The sequence below is a fragment of the Anolis sagrei genome, chromosome 3 (genome assembly GCF_037176765.1).
Source record: "Anolis sagrei isolate rAnoSag1 chromosome 3, rAnoSag1.mat, whole genome shotgun sequence".
NCBI classification, from domain to species: Eukaryota; Metazoa; Chordata; class Lepidosauria; order Squamata; family Dactyloidae; genus Anolis; species Anolis sagrei.
The window spans coordinates 212,338,579-212,360,563 of NC_090023.1; the positions used below are offsets into that span (position 1 = coordinate 212,338,579).

The 21,985-nt window shown below is 38.5% G+C and overlaps 1 protein-coding gene across 1 annotated transcript in view; it reads right to left on the reverse strand.

Annotated features, from left to right (window-relative positions):
- The window catches only part of SORCS3 (sortilin related VPS10 domain containing receptor 3), a 580,612-nt gene that overhangs the window by 157,088 nt on the left and 401,539 nt on the right, over window positions 1-21,985 (reverse strand). Inside the window, exons 6-7 of the mRNA XM_060768351.2 lie at window positions 18,629-18,693; window positions 13,079-13,197 (exon numbers count right to left, since the gene is read on the reverse strand). Of these exons, the coding sequence (XP_060624334.2) occupies window positions 13,079-13,197; window positions 18,629-18,693 (184 nt within the window). The remainder of the gene's footprint in view (window positions 1-13,078; window positions 13,198-18,628; window positions 18,694-21,985) is intronic.

The following is a 21,985-nucleotide window of genomic DNA, read 5'->3' on the forward strand; positions in this document are numbered from 1 at the left end:
CAAGACCTAGAAAAATTGCATTTCTTCTTTTATTATTTCCTGCACAGCAAAATGAGTGTTCAGTGATCATAGAATGATAGAGTTGGCTGTCCTGTCCAGCCCCTTGTAGTGCAGGAAAACACAAAGCACTCCTGACAGATGGCCGTTTGGCCTCTGTTTAAACACCTCCAGAGAAAGAAACTCCCACCACACTCTGAGACAGCATATTCCACTGCTGAACAGCTCTTACCATCAGGAAGTTCTTCCTTACATTAAATTGAATCTTTTGTCCTGCAATCTGAATCCATTGCTCCTTGTCCTTGTCTCCAGAGCAGCAGAAATCAAACTTACCCTCTTTCAAATATTTAAACATAACTACCATAGTCTTCTTTTCTCCCAAGTCTCTAGCTGTTTCTTATAAGAGTGGCTTCCAAACCTTTGATCATTTCTCTGGATACAGTCTAGCTTGCCAAACACATTATTCCAAATTCTTAATAGAAACCAGATCAGATCAGGGGGTTTTTCTGTGCAGAAAATAATATTTCCATGCAGAAAATGCAATTTTCTTTGCAAAACAACTATATGGTAATGTAGTGCAAAATAAGTCCTGAGCTGCAAATATTCCAGTCACTCCAGGATTTATCAAGGTCTTTCAATACTCAAAAATGTTTTTCATCATTTCTTGAATAACTAAAAATACTGGTTCCACCCATATTCAGGTTTTAAAGAAACTATGCTAATTAGATAATAGTGCAACAGAAATGTAGTATTTATTCTGGCAAACAGGGTTGGGATGGGTGGGGTGGGATGGGGATACAATACTTTGAGGAGCACTTTCTTTAACTGTCCAAATGGTTTTGGAAAGTATGGGGGAAAGTCCTGCTCCTCCTGTTTCAAGAGATGGTGATCTCTACTGTCCTCAGAAACCACTACCTCCCCTCCCATTTAGGAACAGTAGCTACCATATGCAGATGGTAGCTACTGTCCCTAAATTATTATTATATGATGGAGTGGACAACTACCCAGGATTGGGATCCTGCAGTGTGTCCCATAAAAACCCTGGGTTTTGACTCTAATTCCAATTCTCATACACATGAGAAAACACTAAGGTTCAAACATTTTTTACCTTTACAGGATGTTTTCACAAACTACTAAGAGATCACATTGGAATGAACTTTTTACCACTTTTACAGTCATTTGGGGAGGGGGGGGGGCATTCACCTAATCATATACATTGATATTTTAAAACTTAGTTGTTTATGTTTCTAGATTTACCAAGGCATGCCTTTGATAGTGCCAAGACGAACCACTGGATTATTAGGATCCACAATATGTGAAAAGTCAGTTGACACAGAGGGATCCATAAAATTAGGGTCAAGATGACAAGTATCCATGGATTCCCTATCCGTGGAGCCATCCATTCACTCTTTGAATATAGTGTTTATAACAATAAACAAAAAGCAAACATTTATTTTGTCATTTTATACAACATGCACAATTTTTTTTATGCCACTGTATCGAACTTGAGCATCCATGGATTTTGATATCCACAGGGACTCTGATACCAAACCCCAGTAGATACCAAGGCCCAACTGTATTTCACCATACCTTCAGAATATTCAAGTAGAATGTCTTCATTTTACAGCTGACTTGTATTTTTAATTTACATTTCTCAGGGCCATTTACATTATAGAGCAAAACTTTCATTACTGGAAGAGTGCAAGTATTATCACAAAGATAAAGAAATAGATTATCTCAGCTATTTACTGAATTGGCAGCAGTTCCTCTGAGGGAATGAACGGAAACTTTCAGTTGCTAAGACCAAAGTTATGCTTACCTCAACAGGGATGTGGCCTTTCCATGATTTACACCTAGAGTAATAAAACTTGTACGCGGTTATCACACGTTTATTACCATTTGTGAAATTCTCTAGTCAGAAATGAAGTTCAGCAGTCCCTTTTCATTTATTTTGGTGAACTTTTCCTATAAGCAAACTTGCGTACATTGAATCCCAGAGATTATTACAGCTCCCCCCTTCCTGACTTCACCTTTTATTTCATATTTGATTAATGTCATCCAATTATTTCTCCTACACTCATCCATCATGCTTAGAATTAGCTGGATTTGTCTTTTTCTCCTCCTCCTTTGCTTAATGATAGGTTTGTTAATCTGTGAGGCATTTTGGCTTTCCATTTTATGAGTCTAATTGGGAAGCTGGCCAATGGAAATTATTCCTTCAGACAAATGTGTTTGTCATGAAACACATCTGTCTTTCCTGATCTCAAGCCTGACTTCCATCTCCAAGATTTGGCTCCACCTCCTTCCATTATTTCATATTTAAACACTACTTGCCAAAGTCTTTTGAAACCATGCATTGGGTAATAAATGAATGCATCTCTATATCAAATTAATCTAACACAATGCCCATTTTTCATTTTTCAAAAAGTATGCTCCTTGGACAGGACACAGGGAAACTCAACTGGCCATTAATTAAGAATCTAGTATGTGAACACCTAAGGGACAATCTACGCAGGCCAAATGAATTGGCTTGGGACATGATGCACAGTGTCAATGAAAAAAAACGGAGGATGGACTAGTGTAAACAGTGGACTAGCCATCACCACTCCACTTTACAGGGATTCAGGCAGCCCAGAGACAGAGGTTATCACTTACCTTTCCCCTGTCAATTTGGCCTTAGTGGCAACCACCAGACACCAAACTGGCCATGATATTAGCCAGACTCACAAAACAATTGAAAAAGGGAGGGAAAAAGAAAGGAGTAATTTCCTTTCCCTCTCCTTGCTCTCGTATTACTTTGTTGCTCCATTTAGCATTACTACCAGTTTTGTGCCAATGGATCTAAGGCCCTATTGGCAGGGGAAGGGTAAGAGTGCTGCTTCAGTGACACAAATCCAGTCCTAATGCTGCTGGGCTATGTAGATGGCATCCAGTCGCCAGGGTAGTTAAGTGCCACACAGAATGGGCACCAACCAGTCCCCAAGCTTGGCTCTGTGGCTGGCTGTGCAGATTTCAGAGACGCTGATCTGGAGGAACCTCTATCAGTTTGGCATAGCCATTTAGGGACCATGTACATGGTCTCTAAAAGAACCTGGACAATTTACAACATTTCTACTATGATCCAAAGCATAGGAAGTGGATCGAAGAGACAATTTCTATTTTTATTTGCAGTGATTCTCATTTGATTTGACTGTATAGATTTTATTGATAGACTAAAGAGATTTTAGGCTGAGAGAGGAGAAAATCCTGTTTGAGACAATTGAAAGTCACTGCTGACCAACATTTGACTGTACTAGACTAGATACATTACTGAAAATATTTCATTCCAAATACAACTTTTCAACTCCAGGCGTTTCTGGATGGGATAGATTATCTAGATCAATTTCTATTTGACTTCAGGGCCGGTGATGAAACAAAGAACTTGAGTTGCCACTCTATTTAAGATAATCTCTAATAGTAGACCATAGTCAACAATTGCAGTTCACATACTTTCAAAATATGTTGGCAGGATTGGCACCATCAAGCACAGATCCTCAAATCTGTGAGGTCTGCAGGCCCTAGAAGTGTTCCTTAGGACCTTTGCCACCTGTTTCTTGCATTCTTAGAAAGGAGCATCAATAATCCAGGTTTGGTCCCCTTCTCTCTTAGGTGATAATGGCTCAGTAAGATACAGAAGTAAAGCTAATCATAGTTTTTACAAATGGAAAAAGGAGAGGCCTTAAAACCTTAAGTTGTACTAGTTTTGGAGCAATAGTTTGCAGCAGGTTCACATTCCCAGGACAGAACTGAAAAGGGAATGAGAGAATATTTAACTATGTATATCTGCCCAAGGAGCTCTCCTCTGAGTCCCACCAACAGGGATAATTCATGTGGGAGAATGTGGCAGTGGGTCTTTGCTGCAGCACTCCCACTCAAAGTCCTGATGTGGTAACAACAGTGTTATTATGGCATCAAGTGAAAACAAGATGGACAGTTGATTTCATCCAAATTTCAAATATATGCATGGTTTTAAATTGTCTTAAGATGTTTTAACCAATTTCTTTTAAATCTGTCAGACTGATTAATAAGTCCTTAGTGTATTTAAATTATTAAATTATTAGTGTATTTAAATGATCTCTCAACATAGAACACAGTTAAAATTTAATCAGCCTTCCACATCCATGGGCTCTTCATCCATTGATTCAACCCAGCCATGGCTCAAAAATATTCAGAAAACACAATCCAAAAAGCAAACCTTGATTTGCCATGCACCAAGCACTGCCTCTTTGTAACCTCCTGACAGTTGACAAATATTTGGGCCCTCTCTAGCAGCCACTGGTTTGTTTTTTTTAAAAAAACAAAACAAACAAACAACATTTTATATAAGGGATGCTCTTTTACTATGTCATTGTATATAATACAGTTTGAGCTGTCATAGATGTTGGTATCCACAGGATAAAAGTAACATCACAAAACATACAGAATAAAACAACATAACCATAAGATTAAGAAAACAATATAAGCATAAAAATTGTCACCATAACACACGTATATTAAAAGTAATCTTGCCTGTTCACAGCAGTATGAAAAAAGCAACAAACTTTGTTGTCTCTGATTATAAATCAGGTTTTTCAGATTTTTCTTTTTAAAAATCCAGAAAGCAATTGGAGTTTTTTTCAAAATTGACACAATTGTTTCTTTAAAGTCTACCCAGGGCTAGGCTTTAGCACAGCTGGTAAATCACCAGAAATGATAAGATCTACCAACCAAAAGATTGCCAGTTCAAAGGCCCAGGTTGGTGTGAGCTCCCAACTGTCAGCCCAGCTCACTGTTTACCTAAGCAGTTTGAAAACAGCTTGAGCTGTAAGTGGAGAAATTAGGTACTACTAAAACAACTGGGGGAGGTAAGTTAAGTCACCATAAAGAAAAAGATCTGAAAATGCCCGGCGATCAAAAGGAAGGAAGAAGTCCTGATGGCTCTTTGTCATAGAAAATGGCGCTACATTACCCCCATTCTGGATTCGAGCACAACCTCCAAGGTGCCAAAAAAGAAAGAAAGAAAGAAAGAAAGAAAGAAAGAAAGCTAGACGTCAACACAACATACCTACTTTCTGTTCTGTCTGTCTCTGTCCTGTCTGTCTAAAATGAATGTTTGCCATGTATTAGTACTGTGATCCACCCTGAGTCCCCTTGGGGAGATAGGGCAAAATATAAATAAAGTGTTGTTGCTGTTGTTGTTGTCATTATGTTGCACTGAAATCTTTAAATTTCTGTTATTTGTGTTGTGAGACAGAGTAAAGCAAAATGACACATATAGCTGTGCAAAACGTCTTAAACAACAATAATCACTAGTCCATGATTTGTGAGATTTGATTTTTCTGTAACTATGACACCCAGCATAGATCTGTTTCCTTTTCAGTGAAGATGCTTATGATCCCTCCTCCCTGCCATGGCAAGAACTGCCCAAACCAGTTGTACACAACCATATATAGACTTTGGAAATGAAGCATCCTCAAACAACATATTTTTCTCTTCACATGAAGTTTTTTTGATGCACACAGCTGCTTATATTTAATCATCTTTATAGGGAACCAGGAGAAAAACAGTTAAGGCTGTTTAGGTGAGTCTTATATCCTCTTGTGCAGATGTTTTTCATACATCAGACAAAACAGGACACGAGGCAAGAGAGAAAAAAGTGACAGATTAAAAGGATTGACGGAATAAAAAAGCCCCTGGAAACAAAAGAAGGAGAGTAATGTTAATCAGTTCTTGCCAGCAGATGTTTTGCTTCAAGTTCCAAATCCAATAATAGTGTTGATGAAAGAATGACAGAAATTCGAGAGTGCAAACACAGGCAAGAAAACGCTTGATTGATTATTGTTCATATATCTTTTTAGTGGTGTTATTCTTTTTTTTTTAAAAAAAACTTTGGTTAGTATGGTTTTACTTTCTAGCCTTCTTGGATTTTCTTTTGGCAATAGAACATTTCTTCATCCTTTCCTTTTTATACCTTGGTTTTTTGTTTGTTTTTTTAAAAAAAGGATATTAAAGAAGTCAACAGTGTCAGTCGCCATTCAACAACAAAACAGCTGCAGTCATGTTCATCCCAGAAATGTTTTCATCCTATTAGTTTTATAATAAGCTTGTAATGATTGGTTCAATAGAAGCCACAAGGCGCTGACCCCTGCAGTCTTGCCAAAAGCTTTCTTGTCACCATTGATCAGAAAGATAAAAATCAATTGGAGCTAAAGAGGGAGAAGTTAAAAATAAATTGTGCAGATCAATTTTTGTTAAAACCAAATAGATCCCAGTTAAGAGGTGGAGGGGAAAATATGTTTATATTTCATCCCTTCCATGAATAAATTTATTAGAGCTGAACATCATGGCCCTGGTCAAAACATTTTAACCACCTTTAAAACAGGTGGGTGGCTTCACAGAAGAAGGACAGTTACATTTCCTGTCTAAATATTTGTTAATGTGATTCAATATGTGCATTAGAACTACGGAGAATTGGATATAAACAATAACATTTACATCTAAAATGTTTCAGGAGATTTGTGACCTTTCCCCTCTTATTTCTAAGTATACCATAATGAATTGTTTTTGATAGTACCCATCACTATAAACTGTTATTAATTATCAATAAGTAATAACAGTCCATGTCAGTTGGCATTTACAATTTGTTGGCAGTAAAATTAGCAAGTATTATTAGATGGTCAAATATGAGGAAAACAATATGTTATGTGTGAGAAGAATATACCATCTCAGTGGGTGCAGATTCCAGATACACACTACCTGATTTCATTGAAGCCTTAAATTATACGGAAAGAGAATCCAATTTTCTATTTCACCTCTGCAAAGGATGTAGCAAAGGTCCAGATAAGAGAGATATAACTGCTATTGTTGAAAGAAATCTAATTTACCCTTTATAAAAATTGCTGGACTACTCCAGAAACACTAGAGGCACCTTTAAAAATCAGGAGGCATCAGTGTCACTGCTTGAAGAACAATTATGGTATCATTGCCTGGTCTCTAATATTAGCAAGAAGTACAGAACCCAACCGTGTAATCTCTTTCATCAAGCTCAAATTCCCATAGCCACACCCTTCACCAGATGAAATCAAAAGGTCTCCTTCTAGCATTATCCAAATTCCCTCTTAGTATCATCAGCAATAAGAGCAGGCATTAAGATTACAATCTGCTAATATTGATGTAGCTGGGATCCTTCATTATCAGTACAGACTGATTTAAGGAAGCTGCTGATGAGAAGGGGATGCCTTTGGCTGTCACACTATTTGGCAAAATGAGATCAGATGAGAAAGGCTTCCCAATATTTGAGTAGGCAGAAAATTGGATAACAAATGAAAGTGAAACACAGGAAAAACCAAGATGTGAGGAGCAAATGCAGAGCAGATAGAGAGAGAGAGAGACACTATGTAAATAACCAACACAGCACAGACTTCACTCCATGGCCCTTATTTGCATTTCTTCTTGTGTACTTCAGGAGTCTGAGCAAATATCTTGTATAAGGCAAAGACAAAGGACATGTTTGTGGCCCATGTCCCTGGATAATATAGTGCCTCCTCATTACATCTCTCTTTGGTTAATGGTGCAATGATCTCCTAATTTAAAACAAAAATGGAATGCATCCAGTTGCAAAGGCAAAACCAAGCTCCAATTGAGAATAGGGGCAGCTATTACTAACTAACACAGATTCATATTGCTCCAGGGTAAAAACTAGTTTATAACATGTAAGTCATCTAGAAATGTTAAAGGCTCAATTGGGGGAAAGGATTCAAGAGCACAGCAAAAGCTAGTGTGGTGTACTATGCTGGACTGGGACTTGGGAGATTAATGACTCATATACATCTGGCAGGATAGCATGGTATCAATATGCTTCAGACCCGTGTTATATCAATTATGTTCATGTCAAAGCCAGGACCATTGCTCAGATCAGTGGTTCTTAATCTGTGGGTCCCCAGGTGTTTTGGCCTACAACTCCCAGAAATCCCAGCCAGTTTACCAGCTGTTAGGATTTCTGGGAGTTGTGGGGCAAAACATCTGGGGACCACATGTTGAGAACCACTGGCTCAGATGATCTGGGAACACATCATTTTTATGGGGCAGCTACATTTCACCTCCTCCTTGTTGCTGCTGCCACCACTCTTAGCATAAGTTGCCTCTGTTAATCAGAATGTGACAGCCACATGAACAGGAAGAAAGAAGGAGTGATTTCTCTTCTTTCTGGGAACGTCTGCTGATATCAGAACAGTCAAATTGACACTTTTGATAATGTCAGATTGGGCTCCTTGACTAACTAGGAATGATGGCAGTGTCATAGGCAAAATTCATTTTCCTGCACTTATGAGTGCAGTGGAAAGGTGCTGGTGTCCAATCTGTGCAATTGATTAGTCCTAACAGGATGCATATCTGATGTTCAGGCTGCCCCAAAGCTGTGGGGTATTCCAAAATTACCAGCAAACTCTGGAGTAAGTAAGGTAATACAAGTTTTAGTTATAGTATGCTGGTCAGACAAGTTAGGAATGGCTTAGATCCCTTGCCTACAAGGCCAAAGAGCTTCCCACTGTTGCGTTCTATGCCATTAGCTCATTAACTGCTCATAGCTCCTTTGAGACTTTACAGTGAACCTTTGGGAGCTTTTGCCTAGCTCTTTTTTGAACTATAATTAGTGTGCAAGTCTTTGAAGAAAAAATAAATGAATTTTTGAGAGGCCTTTGAATATACAGAAGGGAAAAAAATCTCATTTTACATTCTAAGTCATGAAAAAATTTTCTGGAAATAACTGATTCAAAATATATCCCATTAACAAGAACCACCACCATTCATCAGTGTGGGCATTATAAACTTGGGGAAAACATATTCTAACTGAGATAACTCCAAATATTGACAATGTCGCTACCTCCAACTGAGGTTTTAACTTTCTGTACAATATCCTGGGACTAATCCTCATTTGGGACTTACCTCCAATTAATCATGCCTAGGATTTCAATTTAATTATGCCAACTCCCCAACTTTTTTAAAAAATTCTAGGGCCTTTCTGTAGAAGAGCATGCCAGCTTTTGCCGGGTTGAACAAATCAATGAGTAGTCATTTACCTTAACCGTCCCATATTTTCAACTTCTTCCCTCCACAAGAACATAGGAAGACACCTTACTTTGAGGAAAATATTTGTCAATCTAGCACACTGCTGTCAATTCGGATTGTGGACATTACGTCTAGAATCTTAACTTTCCCTATTGGCATATCCCCAGTATTCCATGATAGTCTCTAAATCTTATAAAATTTCAATCTTATTTAGCTTCCAAATTAAAATAATATTAGGTGTGTTCTGGGTGGGTTGGAGTTGTTTAGAAAATATTCCGAAACTGCAATAGGTGCTTGTAAAACCCCATGCACCCATCAATTTCACTTGATACCAGGGCTGTAGCCAAGGGGGGGGGGAGGTTAGGGGTTCAACTCCCCCTCTGAAATTATTCAGGTTAAAAAAACTGGTTTACTCATGAATTTTAACTGGTTAACCAAATTCCCCTGCTAAGTCTATGAGAAGCAAAAATTAGACAAGTCCCTCCAGAACTGCAAGCGCTATCTCAAGCAAATTTTGACAATTTATTCACAGTCATTACTTGCAGCAATAGCTGATATAGTGGAAGCAACCAAGTTTGCCCACGCACAACTGGTAGGCAAAGCTTAAGGCATGGGAAGGATTCGAAGCCCCCCATGAAGGAGATGAGAAAATTGATTTAATGAAGTTTGTAAAAAATATAGAATGAATTTAAATTATCTATTTAAATTATCTTGTGTTATGGAAATACTTATCATGATTCACTAAAAAAAAAATTAACCCCCCCCCCCCCTCCTACTTGATACACTTGTAGAATTTTGACTGATACTTTGACTGGATACTTGGAAAATATCTCATTCTTGACCCAAAAAAGTGCAGCAGAAAACTGAGATACTACTTGAACTACCCCCCACCACACACACAGAGAGAGATCTTGTGACTTCTATGCAGAAAAAAATCACTTGCACAAAAACATTGTTTTATGCAAAACCTGTAAAACTAACAATTTAATGCAAAAACACTTATGAGAATGTCAAGATGGAGTAGACTGCTTTGTTTCAGGCAGCTGAAGTAGTCAGCATTTCATGAATCATTCATACAATCATGTTATGGCGATATTTGAGTTTTTACTTTAGTTTGCACTTTGTATATAGAGATAAAAAAGACACAATGATTTTTTATTTGTTACTCCAGACCAATGCTACTCAAAGTGAATCCAAACATGCTATTTGCCCCTGGCACATTAGGAAGATGGTTTTCCTACAATTCAGAAGTGTGGACAGCTATAGGGACAAGTTTGTTCCAGTGAACTTCTCTATCACAGAAGATTCCATCTGCTATAGCTTTTGAGAGTGCAATATGCTCTTCTTTCCTTTTTTTTTTTTAACATTCAAAATAGGAACCATGAAAAATGGATATTTGCCATTAATTTGAAATGAATGGCAGAAGAAAATAAAAATACATCAGACACCTCATTTGCAGTGTTGATTTTTAAAAACCCAGATAAATTAGCAACAATTAATTCCAGTCCCAAGTGTTCTTTTTCCAGTAGATGCCAACTGAAGGCAGATGACTGATCACCCTGCAAGGAACATTTCATCAGTCGTGTAAACAGACTGACATTCTTTGATTGGTTTCAGATTTAAATATCTAGAAGCCCTTTTTAAACATGAATGGGGCCCATAGCTGAAAGGGGAAGCTCTGTTTTTTCTTCCACCAACTTATATCATTCACTTGTAACATAGGTTTGGCATTTCCTAAGAAATGTAATGTGTAAATCAGATGATGGTTGTAGATAAAATAACAACAGATGTAATGGGGAGACAAAAAACTATGGTGCATACACATTTGTCCCATTATGAAACATATCAGCTCCAGGGTAGTTACAATTTCTGGGTCTCAACATAGAAAATATGTCTGTTATTCCAAAAGTAGAGTGCTCGTACTTTCTCACTCACATGCATGCTGTAACATCAGCAGCTATCAAGATGGAAAATCAAATTCTTCTATAGAAACAATATCTACTTCAAATAAGAGAAGTGACTCCCTCCCAGCTATACTTCACCTGCTGTCACAGCATTCTCAGTTTTCAAGCAACAGATCAGCTTTGCTTTCACATCTAACTCTTTAACTCATTACTTCCACCACATGCTACTTCTCCAGCTCTTTGGTTTTTTATTGTTCTGTCCTACTTCTTTCCACTCCATTGACTCTCAGTCAGGCTCCCATCTACCCTGCACTCTTCATGCTCATGCATACATATACAAGCAAACAGATTCACCTCCTTTACAAAATGTGGTAATTTGGACTACAATTTCTTTTCTTAATCTTTTCTGAGACAGAATAACAGATGCACACAAAAATGAAGATGAAGAGTTATTAGTTACATGGTAATAATCAAAGATTGCAGCAAAGAAGTAATGAATATAAAAAGGATCTGAACCCTATATTCTTAATGGAATAAAGGTATACAACAAGCTGCATATCAAAGGGGCAGTCAAATTAATAACTCAATTTCCTTAGATTGTTTTCTCTAGAAGTTTAAAAAAACTCACAATAGAAAATGAATGTGATTATAATCAACACACAATGCTTGTATCAGTTTATAGTACTGATAGCACTAAAACCTTTCCCTCAAAGGCTAAATTGTTTGTTGGAGGTGACAGGTCAGCAGTTAATAGGAAAAAAATCTTGTGAGGACAGATGTATATGTGGACTAAAAGTCTCCAATGATGTCCATCTCCAAGGCCTATACAAATAATGAAGTCGGTCAGATAATGCAATACAATATGACCCACATATCCATAGGGGATACATTCTCAGAGTATGTATTTGCCATTTTATACAAGGGGCACCATTTTACTACACTATTCTAGACAATGTGACTTGAGTATCCATGGAATTAGATATGCTCAGACAAGCCTGGTATCAAACTCTGCTCCTCCAGATGTTTTGGACTTCAGCTCCCACAATTCCTAACAGCTGGTAAGCTGGCAGGGATTTCTGGGAGCTGAAGTCACATTTATTTATTTATTTCAAAGTTTTATATACCGAGCTTCTCACCTCATAAGAGGGACTCAGCCCGGTTTCCAACCATAAAAACACATACAATCGGTAAAATATCAAAATACACATTACAAAACATTAAAAAGCACATATATTTATATTCAAAAACACCTGGAGAAGCAGAACTTGAGAAACACTGCTCTAGTGATTACCCAGGGCCTAATATACTACAAATATATTAAATGTATGATGCTATATATATATATATATATATATATATATATATATATAGCTAGCCCTTCATATTTGCAAGTTTGCAGATTGGATTATTCACTTAATTATTACAGGGATTAAATAGTCGTGGTCAATGTATTCTCTCTAGGAATCTCTAAATACTCCAGTTTGATTTTATGGTCATCTTCACACCAGAGGACCTAAAATTCTAGAGGAAACACTTGTCTAGGAGTTCCCAGGCCCTTCAGTTTGTTTCTATGATCAGCTTCTAGTGGAGCTTGACCATAAAGTCATGTGGGAAGACTTAAACATTCATAGAGGGGTGTAGTCTTAGGCAAATTATAGCTTTTTAAAATTCAGGTGTTTTTGGTTTTTTTTTTTTTTACTTTTGTGGGAGTTCTGTACGCCTAACCCCAGTGAATGTGGAGAGCTGGCTGTACTAAAATTTTACTACAAAAACAGTAATCTCCCTCATTGGATTTATATCTTTTATATACATATTTCAAGGCTATTGTCCTTATCATAGGGGAAACATATTTGGTGTTGTTTTGACGCAGATATGATGAGGTCAATAATGAAATATGATGACAACCCTGAATAGACCAAATTTTGAACCTTAAATAACACAACAAAAATTTAAATTGTTCATGCTAGTAAGCTTCTGTCTCATCTGCAAACAGCTCCTTGAGTTATGCATTGCTTTCTGATTGGTGCACATGGGATGCAAATATAGCAAAAGAAGACTACATGTCACCATACCAAACATTGCTATCAACATACCTGAATGAAAATATACTCATCCTGGACGACAAGTGAGCTAACGTCAATATAGTGCAAAAAAGGTCCATTTCTGGTTGTTTCTGAACATTCTTGAATCCTACAGGTTATATAATGGGCACCTAAAAATGTGAATAGAAACAGTATATGAAAAAAATATTAGCAAATAGTTTTTTTGTAAGTTAAGGTAAACAATTTGTCAGAACAGGGATGGTGCCTCATCTTTTGTACTGTCCAACTGTGAGTCCAGAAACCTGTGTTCACAGCTGAAGCGCTGCCTGCTGACTTGCAAGCACTGCTCAGGGAAACTAAGGCCCTTTCACACCACACGATTATAGGACTGCAATTCTACTTTAACAGTTCCATGGAATAATAGATATTTTAGTTTGATGAGGCACTAGAGTTCTCTGGGTTAAACACCACTCCCTAAAGTGAAAAAAACAATATTTCATTGAATGCCACCAGGCAATTAAAAGTGAAAGCATGGTGCTATCACTTGCAGGGGTAGGGAACCTTCGGCCCTCCAGGTGTGGTGGACTTCAACTCCCACAATTCCTTGAGGCTCGGCATTCGCCCCAAAGGCTTACACGAGCCTCAAGGAATTGTGGGAGTTGAAGTCCACCACACCTGGAGGGCCGAAGGTTCCCTACCCCTGCTTTAGGGTGTGAAACCCCTTTGGGTTTAATCCCCCTGGATATCCACCCCCTTTCTTCTCCTAGATTGATATAAGCTATGTATCTCCTTTCATGTCCCTTATTTCCTACTTCTTGCAACCTATGTTTATGGTGTTTGTCAACCCAGTTCCAGCTTTAACTTATGAAGCCTTTCCCATATCAGACATTTAGATCTCCTTCCCAGCCAATATGGATGTTGACCCTGCCTGTAAATGCCAAAAGATCAGAAAATACCATGATTTTCAGTGATAAAAGGCTACAACTTTATTTGATTACAGTTCCCCAGGGTTGGCACCCCCTCATGCTTGTAGATCCCATCCCATTCAGCCTGATCTGCCATTGCTACCTGGGGGGAAAAAAACTTGCAGTGCTGCCCCAGCCATCATCAGTCTCAAGCCCTGAAGTTGCAAGTATGGTATATCTCTGTCCCCCTCCTAATCTGGACCACTCCCACCCACATTCCAGGACAGGGTTTTCCCCTAAGAAATCTTACATTTGCCAATGTCTGATTGCACTGGCCCCATTTCCCAGATCCAAGATCCATGCCATCTGTCAGTGACCAAACTTGTGACAGACTAGACATAAAACTCTAGGGAGGGGGCGGTGAACTAGAATACCAGGGAGGAAAGGCTGGCTTCACCCCCGGGCAGCAATCTATCTTTTTCCTGGCCCATCAAGCAGGCTAATGGAAGACCAGCAGGTGCTGAACTTTTTCAAATCCATAAACATTTGTGAACCCACATGAGGACACTTCACATAAAAATAGTTCACATGATGACAGTTTCCAAATGACACTTCATTGGAAGCAGCATCATTTGCAATATATTTTCCAATTAATGATACAAGCATGGCTTTTGGGGATTTAGGACTCTAAATGTTCAAGGGGCCAGGAACCCTTGCCTACATGGTTAATAAACATTAGAATTCATCTCCAGGACAGATCTAAATGTCTTAACTACAAAGGGTCCGAGTAATGGAGGTAATTTTCTATAGTTCCACCTAAGAAACTATAGACAGGGAGTTTCTGGATTTTCACAAATCTTCAAGTCCAGGGGAGATTGCCTACAGCAGGAATGGGAATCATGCAACCCATCAGATGTCTGAATTCAAGTCATGGCAATCAGTCAGCATTGCCAATGGTGACAAAATATGTGAGTTATCTAAAGATTTTCAGTGTAAGCCCTCAGTCAGTTCTCTTGGCAAAGTAACCGAAGAATCATGGAATCACAGAGCTAACCAGGGCATTGTGTGGCTCATAGGCCACCTGTGGTGGGATTCCAGTTTAGCTATTTAGTCTCTTTACTGACCTCTCAAGTTCCCTGTATTTCCAAGATTTATTGATAAGTCCAGAAACAACATAAACATTCAGGATAAAAGTCTTAGAATGTAAACTAAAGTGATTGGACTAGATATAATGCTGGTTTCATTAGATACATTCTTTATAACAACATCAAATGATGGCAAAACTCTGTGGTATATTAATTCCATAAGGGAACTGAAGGCTTGTCGACACCAGCCCTAAAACCTGAAGTGGACTAGAAATCATTCCCGAATGTCCAGACAAGCCCATGGACTTCTGGCTCTTAATGCAATATAAACCATCCTGAGTCAATCTAACCTCACACTAAAAAAGTTGAGCAATGCACCAAAGTTTCATCAAACTCTGGAGAAGCTTCATGCTTTGGGTAAAGTATGAACAAGAAACCAGCTCCAATGTGAATCCACGTGGGACAGCACAACCACACAATTTTCCCTGCACTCAGCTGTGCAAAGATGCCCACTACCAACAGGAGTTTTTCAGAGTTCTCTCACTATCTGCTACAGTGAAGACACAAAATGTAAGGGTGTCCAGCTGGACAGATTAAACAGTATTCACTCTGCTCCTACTTTTAAAACAAGAAAAGAAAGGGGAGATTTTTGTGTGTTTGTTTGCTTTTTGCTGATATTTGCTGACAAAATATAAGGTGATAAAACTAGAGCAGTTCATGAATTTAGATACAGCCATGAATTCAATCTTGGTTCATTTTCATGCCACAAGTTTGACAAAATATAGGTTTGTGCGCGTGTGTGTATGTGTGTGTGTATATATCTCAAAAAGGAAGGAATAAAAGTGATATCTAATACAATGACTACATTTACTGCAAAAGTGAGAGAACTCTCTTACCCGAGGGAGTTTTTTAAATTGCAAAGGAGTGCACATAAAGAGTTTAGCCACCTAAAATCAAACTAATGAGCTGCAACAACCAGGCATGTAGCTGGGGGGGGGGGGGGAGCTTGAGGGGCTTCAGCCCTCCCCCCCGAAATTCTCATGGTGGTCCGCAAGAAGGCCTTACTGGTACATTATTTAAACTGTTATGTTTATTCATATCATGATCTGATCACCATGCTCAATATATCCCATATGCATGGGGGTATTGGGGTAACAATACAAAAGGTTTGCTAGGGTAGACCCTCTTTCACTCAGACTCAGCCCCCCCCCCCGAATCAAACTCAGCTCCCCCCAAATCAAAATCCCGGCTACGGGCCTGGCAACAACATAAATGGAATCCAAAGGGCAAAGTTTATTCCATTCAGTTAACTCAGCCTGTGGCAGAGAGAGTAGATGGAATCTTGCCCTTTACAGTACCCATTACTCTGGCCCGGCCCAGTTTTATTGTGTCTTGGTGTATTGTTTTATTGCTTGTTGTTTAATATTGCTTTAACTGTTTTTAATTTGCTTTAGGTTGTGTGTTGTTATGTTGTGTTTTGAGGCCTTGGCCTTTGTAAGCCGCATCGAGTCCTTCGGGAGATGCTAGCGGGGTACAAATAAAGATAATAATAATAATAATAATAATAATAATAATAATAATAATAATACAGTATATTCAGAAAACTGCTATAGCCACTCCTAGGTCATACAACAGTCTTCTTTTATAATTGCTTGCCACCTTGACCACACTCTGATATTGTTTGTCTACAAGGTGGGTCCCAAGGTGCACCTACATTGTAGAAGTAATGCAGTTTAACACCACTTTAACTGCTGTGGCTCAATGCTATGGAATCATGGGCATTGTCATTTGGTAAAGCATTAGCACTCTTAGCAGAAAAGGCTGAAGACCTTGTGAAACTACAACTCCCATGTTTCTACAGCATTGAATAATGGAATGAAAGTGGTATCAAACTTGTAGATGTACTCCCTGTTTTCATTCAGGAAATGTTTGTCTGATATTCTATTGATCATGCAGACATGGTGATGAGGGCTAAGTTAGGATTTGTACCGATAACAGATCAAAATCTGTGATTATATTTAATGGTTTCAAGGCAGGGCAGATTAGGTTTGATTCTATCCAGTCTCAACAAGCAGGGGGAAGTATTTAAATGAGAATCATGTAGCACTGTCACACGTAAACTAGAATACTGTTTAAAAACGACCGCAATACTAAAATTAATAACCTGCTTCTACAGGTTTATGCATTTTCTTTCCTTTGGATGAAAAATTACAAGTTAATTGACCACTGTCACTGTAATATTAAAGATTTCCAAAGACAGGTATGCCCTAAGTTCCTGATAATATAACAAGGATTTCCCCAAATTCGTGAAGTGGTAAATACCGTACCATTTCCTAAGCTAACTACACATGACATTTGCAGTAGCTATCAGTGTTTAAGCAGGGATTTCCACTTAAGATGGATAAGCAGGCTATTGCTTGTTCAGAAAATGAATCTAGCCCTTCAAGAATTCCATTCACTTACCTCAACCCCTTTAGGGAGTATTTGAGAATACTACTAGAATCAATTTTCAGCAGAGAATACAGAAGATTTGGCTAACCTTTATTGTCTCAAGTGGGAAGTAATGCAGCCAATGCCACTAGCTTGAGCTCTACAATGGGAGAAATGACTGGCTTAGATTTTCCATATTTCACAAAGCCTGCTACGTACAAGAGGGGTGGGGGGGGTGGCCACTAGGGTCAAAACATGTGGTGGGGAGGAGACTGGTAGTGCAATGGGTTAAACCCTTGTGTTGGCAGGACTGCTGACCAAAAGGTTGGTGGTTCAAATCGAGGGAGTGAGGTGAGCTCCCATCTGTCAGCTCCAGCTTCTCATACGGGGACATGAGAAAAGTCTCCCACAGGATGGTAATACATCTGGGCATCTCCTGGGCAACATCCTTGCAGGTGGCCAATTCTCTCACACCAGAAGCGACTTGCAGTTTCTCAAGTCACTCCTGATATGAAAAAAATATATGACACAGATTACATTTTACCAGGGTAATAATCAATATGTCAAAATATGGCAAAGAAAAAAAGTTTTTTTAAAAAAATGGCACCAGTACGTTCATATGACATGCAGAATTAGTCCTTTAGGACAGGAAGTAAACTATTCCAGATAACACATTTCCTTTAAAAGTTACTGAAAGAGTTTTATCTAGATATGCCTTTCCTTTGCGGTTACAGCAGAAGAAATGAAAGGGAGGAAGATTTATTGGTGCAACATTGTCCTGCAAAACCAGCCTCAGATGTCTTTAAGTTGGTTACATCTGAATCCCTAGCTAGCAGTAGCCTAGATGGAAGGTGTATGGGACAAATCACAGTAGGGATTCGGGAAGCATGAGATTTGGCTCCCTATATATGGAAGCAAAAACAGACTTGCAATTACCCAAAACACAGGTTTTCCGTCCTGGCTGACTAGCTCCTGACTGAAATCGGGTCTTTTTCTTCACTAGAAATGAAAGTTCTACTATTGACTCCCCTTGGAATCTGGGATAGGAGCACTCAGTGAATTGTGCCTGGTGACCTACATTTCCCCTCTCAATTAAAATGCAAATCAAGAAACCAAAACAAGCCAAATGAACTACAATCTCTTCTTCTCTGACTTTATAGGCTTAGTGCTGAGCCACTCACGTCCATCTGTCCTCCGAGCCTCCATGTGTACAAGGTCAGGCTCCTTGTCCAAGCCCGTGACAGACCTGAGAGAAAAGAAGAAGAGAAGGAAATCAATCTGTGAGGTAGAATGGTGTAGTAGCAAGCAAAGGTCAAGGTGGATGAGAAATGGGAAAAGATAGAAAGCCAGCTGGCTTCTTCTCATTTTAAGTAAGCTACCCTGAGACTGGAATGGATTTAGTGCATGAAGAAGCTTCACAAAAACCAAGGAGCTCAGATTTAATGAAGAGACTAGTTCAAAAAGCACAGAGAACTACTATTGTGTGCCCTTGTGAGAGACTCTTATATAGAACTAATGCTATGTTTCCCTTCAAAAACAGGCTTTGCCATATTTGTATAAGCCCTAAATCAGGACTTGAGGACCATGAAGTCCTTCAGCACAATTGGACATACCAGTGACATTTGGAGGGCCACTTCATTCCTCTTCCTGCCCTATATTATCATAGTTGAATAGAATAATGAAGGGTGTAGCCTTCATCTTTGAAAAAAGTTGCATGCAGAAGTATTAATATGTAAGAGATTTGGGAAAGAGCAGCATGCCACACCATTCTCAACATAAACATGTTATTTTCTGTTTCCACACTCCCATAGGGTTTTATAGCACCAATAATATTTTGACATATAATTTGCTGTCATAAGGATTTAACAGAAATGACTGGCAGATCAGTTGCTACAGGTCGGGAAATCCATTTTTGATTTTACAACCACTTCTTGTGCAGCTCTTCTGAACTAAGTAGGAGCAATTTAGGTGCCATAACCTCTAAAGCAGTGGTTCTCAATCTGTGGGTCGTCTGGTGTTTTGGTCTTTAACTTCCAGAAATCCTAACAGCTGCTAAACTGTTGGGAATTCTGGGAGTTGTAGGCCATAACACCTGAGAACCCACAGGTTGAGAACCACTACTCTGAAGGGATGGGGGAGAACACTGGAAGAGCATCCATCCGGTATGAAACAGCTGGAGTGGAAAAGCAGGAGATTCAAAGTGTGTAGTGGTGGATCCACTACCCATCTCTGCTACTGGATGCTTAGATTATGAACAGTCTCCAAGAATCTGGTTTAAAGGAACATCATGGGTAAAACTAGAATTGTGAATAATTATTTCAAATTACTTGACTAAAGGTCCTTTCACAGTACCCAGTCATAGCACCATGGCTTCCTTTTAAATGCAATAAATTCTATATTCTATAGAATCTTGAAGGATTCGTAATTTGGTGAGGCACAAGAGCTCTCTGGTAGAGTATTCTAAATATTACTCCCTAAATGGCAGATCTGACGATTCCACAGGATGCAACCATAACAGTTATGGTGGAATCATAATTGCATGATTTGATAGTATGAAAGGGTCTCGGGACTAGTGCTGCACATTTCCAGTTACAAAGGCAGTGGGCTCTGTGTCTTTTTATTCACTGCAAGGAAATGTAATTACAGGCATACCTCAATATAAATAGGGGGCAACAAAGAGGCACGTTTTACAAAGTTGTTTTTTCACTGGAGACCCACCCTAACTCATTTTTATGACGTGTATTGAGGTGGAAATGTTTTTGCAACATTGGCATTGGAAGGATGATGGACAGAACAACACAGACTTTCAATGTTAGGTTCTAACAGTGTGTCTGCAGTAAACACTGCAATAAACTTGATGTGAGAAAGACTTGGATTTTACTCTACGAGATCCTACTGTAGCTGTATATGTTTACTTGTAGCAGGCAAGCTAAACATCTGTATCCAGAATCTATGTTGGGGATGTTTGAAGAGCAAAAGAAAAAGAAAATGGGAAAGCCAATTAACCACCCTTTTCAGCTGTATTGAAAAAGCATGGATTTATAAATGTCTCAACTCAAATGGAAATACTGTGGATACTGTCGAAAAAGTGGGAGAGCTTTCAAGTGGTATGTAATATTCAAAATGTTTCTGTTTTGGAATACAAGAATTACCTAATCAGGTTGTTTCATTTCCCATGGGCATAATTCTAAAACCTGTTAATAAACTCTTCTTTTTGTGGTATATCAACCTATCCCTATTCTTTCCATTTTATTTCTATCTGTGGTTCTAAACCTTTCATTAAATAAGTAATGCCAAGAACACATTTACTTCAATAACTATGGTATACTTGTATATGAATACAGATCTTATCAACATGAGGGCACAAAATGTTTTTCAAATTTTCCACATTAAAAGGATCTCTCAGTACATGTAAACCCAATTACTGCTGAGGAATCTCACATACATTCTATCCCCATGGACACTGGTCAAATCCACGGGGTCTGTTCCCAGCATAAACCAATATTATTCCATATTACATGAAAAGGTATAGATTGGGAAAATGTTTGTATATAAAAGGTGTTGCAGTTTGTTGAGTGCGTGCAGGTCCAGAAGATTAGTCCCTTTATTTATTCAAAGGTGAGCAACCAAAATAGAAGAATACAAAACTCAAATTTACTCTTGTATAAGTAGAATTCAAGAAAATAGTGACTTCAAAACAAACCAATAATACAGTCACAGTTTTTCTGAGTATTACACTAACATATGGTCCATGCATTTGACTCATGCAATTCTTCCAGTAGAAAATATGTCTCTTCTCATTTTCCTTCCTTAGATGTGGAGACAAGCAGAGAAGACAAACTTCCCAGCATCAAATGAGCTGCAAGTAAGGAGCAAGGACTCAGCAAGCCGAGGAGTAAACGTTCAGTAAGCCCACATCATAGAACAACACTCGCCAGAGTGGTTCAACCTGATTGACCTTAATTACTCAGCCTGTGGCTTGCAATTAATCAGGGCGAGTCTTTTCCTCTCACAGTAAATTAACCATGTACCTTAATAAAAGGCACATATTGGCAAGACTTACATGTGATTTAACTTTTGTTTGCATATGAATTCTATATGGGCTTTCAAAAATATCAACAAATTGATGTAGTATTGGGATGGGATCAAATAGTACCAAAAAAATGGTTATAGAAGGTGAAATACAGTAGAGTCTCGCTTATCCAACCTTCACTCATCCAACGTTTTGTATTATCCAACACAGTCTACCTATGCCTGGATCCACAGCTGTTTCAATACATTGTGATGTTTTGGTGCTAAATTCATAAATACAGTAATTACTACATAATATTACCATGTATTGAATTGGGTTTTTTTTGTCAATTTGTTGTAAAATATTATGTTTTGGTGTTTAATTTGTAAAATCAAAATGTAATTTGACCTTGAATAGGCTTTTCTTTAATCCCTCCTTATTATCCAACATTTTCGCTTATCCAACATTTTGCTGGCCCAATTATGCTGGAGCTACTGTAGATTCGGCCTTACATAAAAGGAAAGCA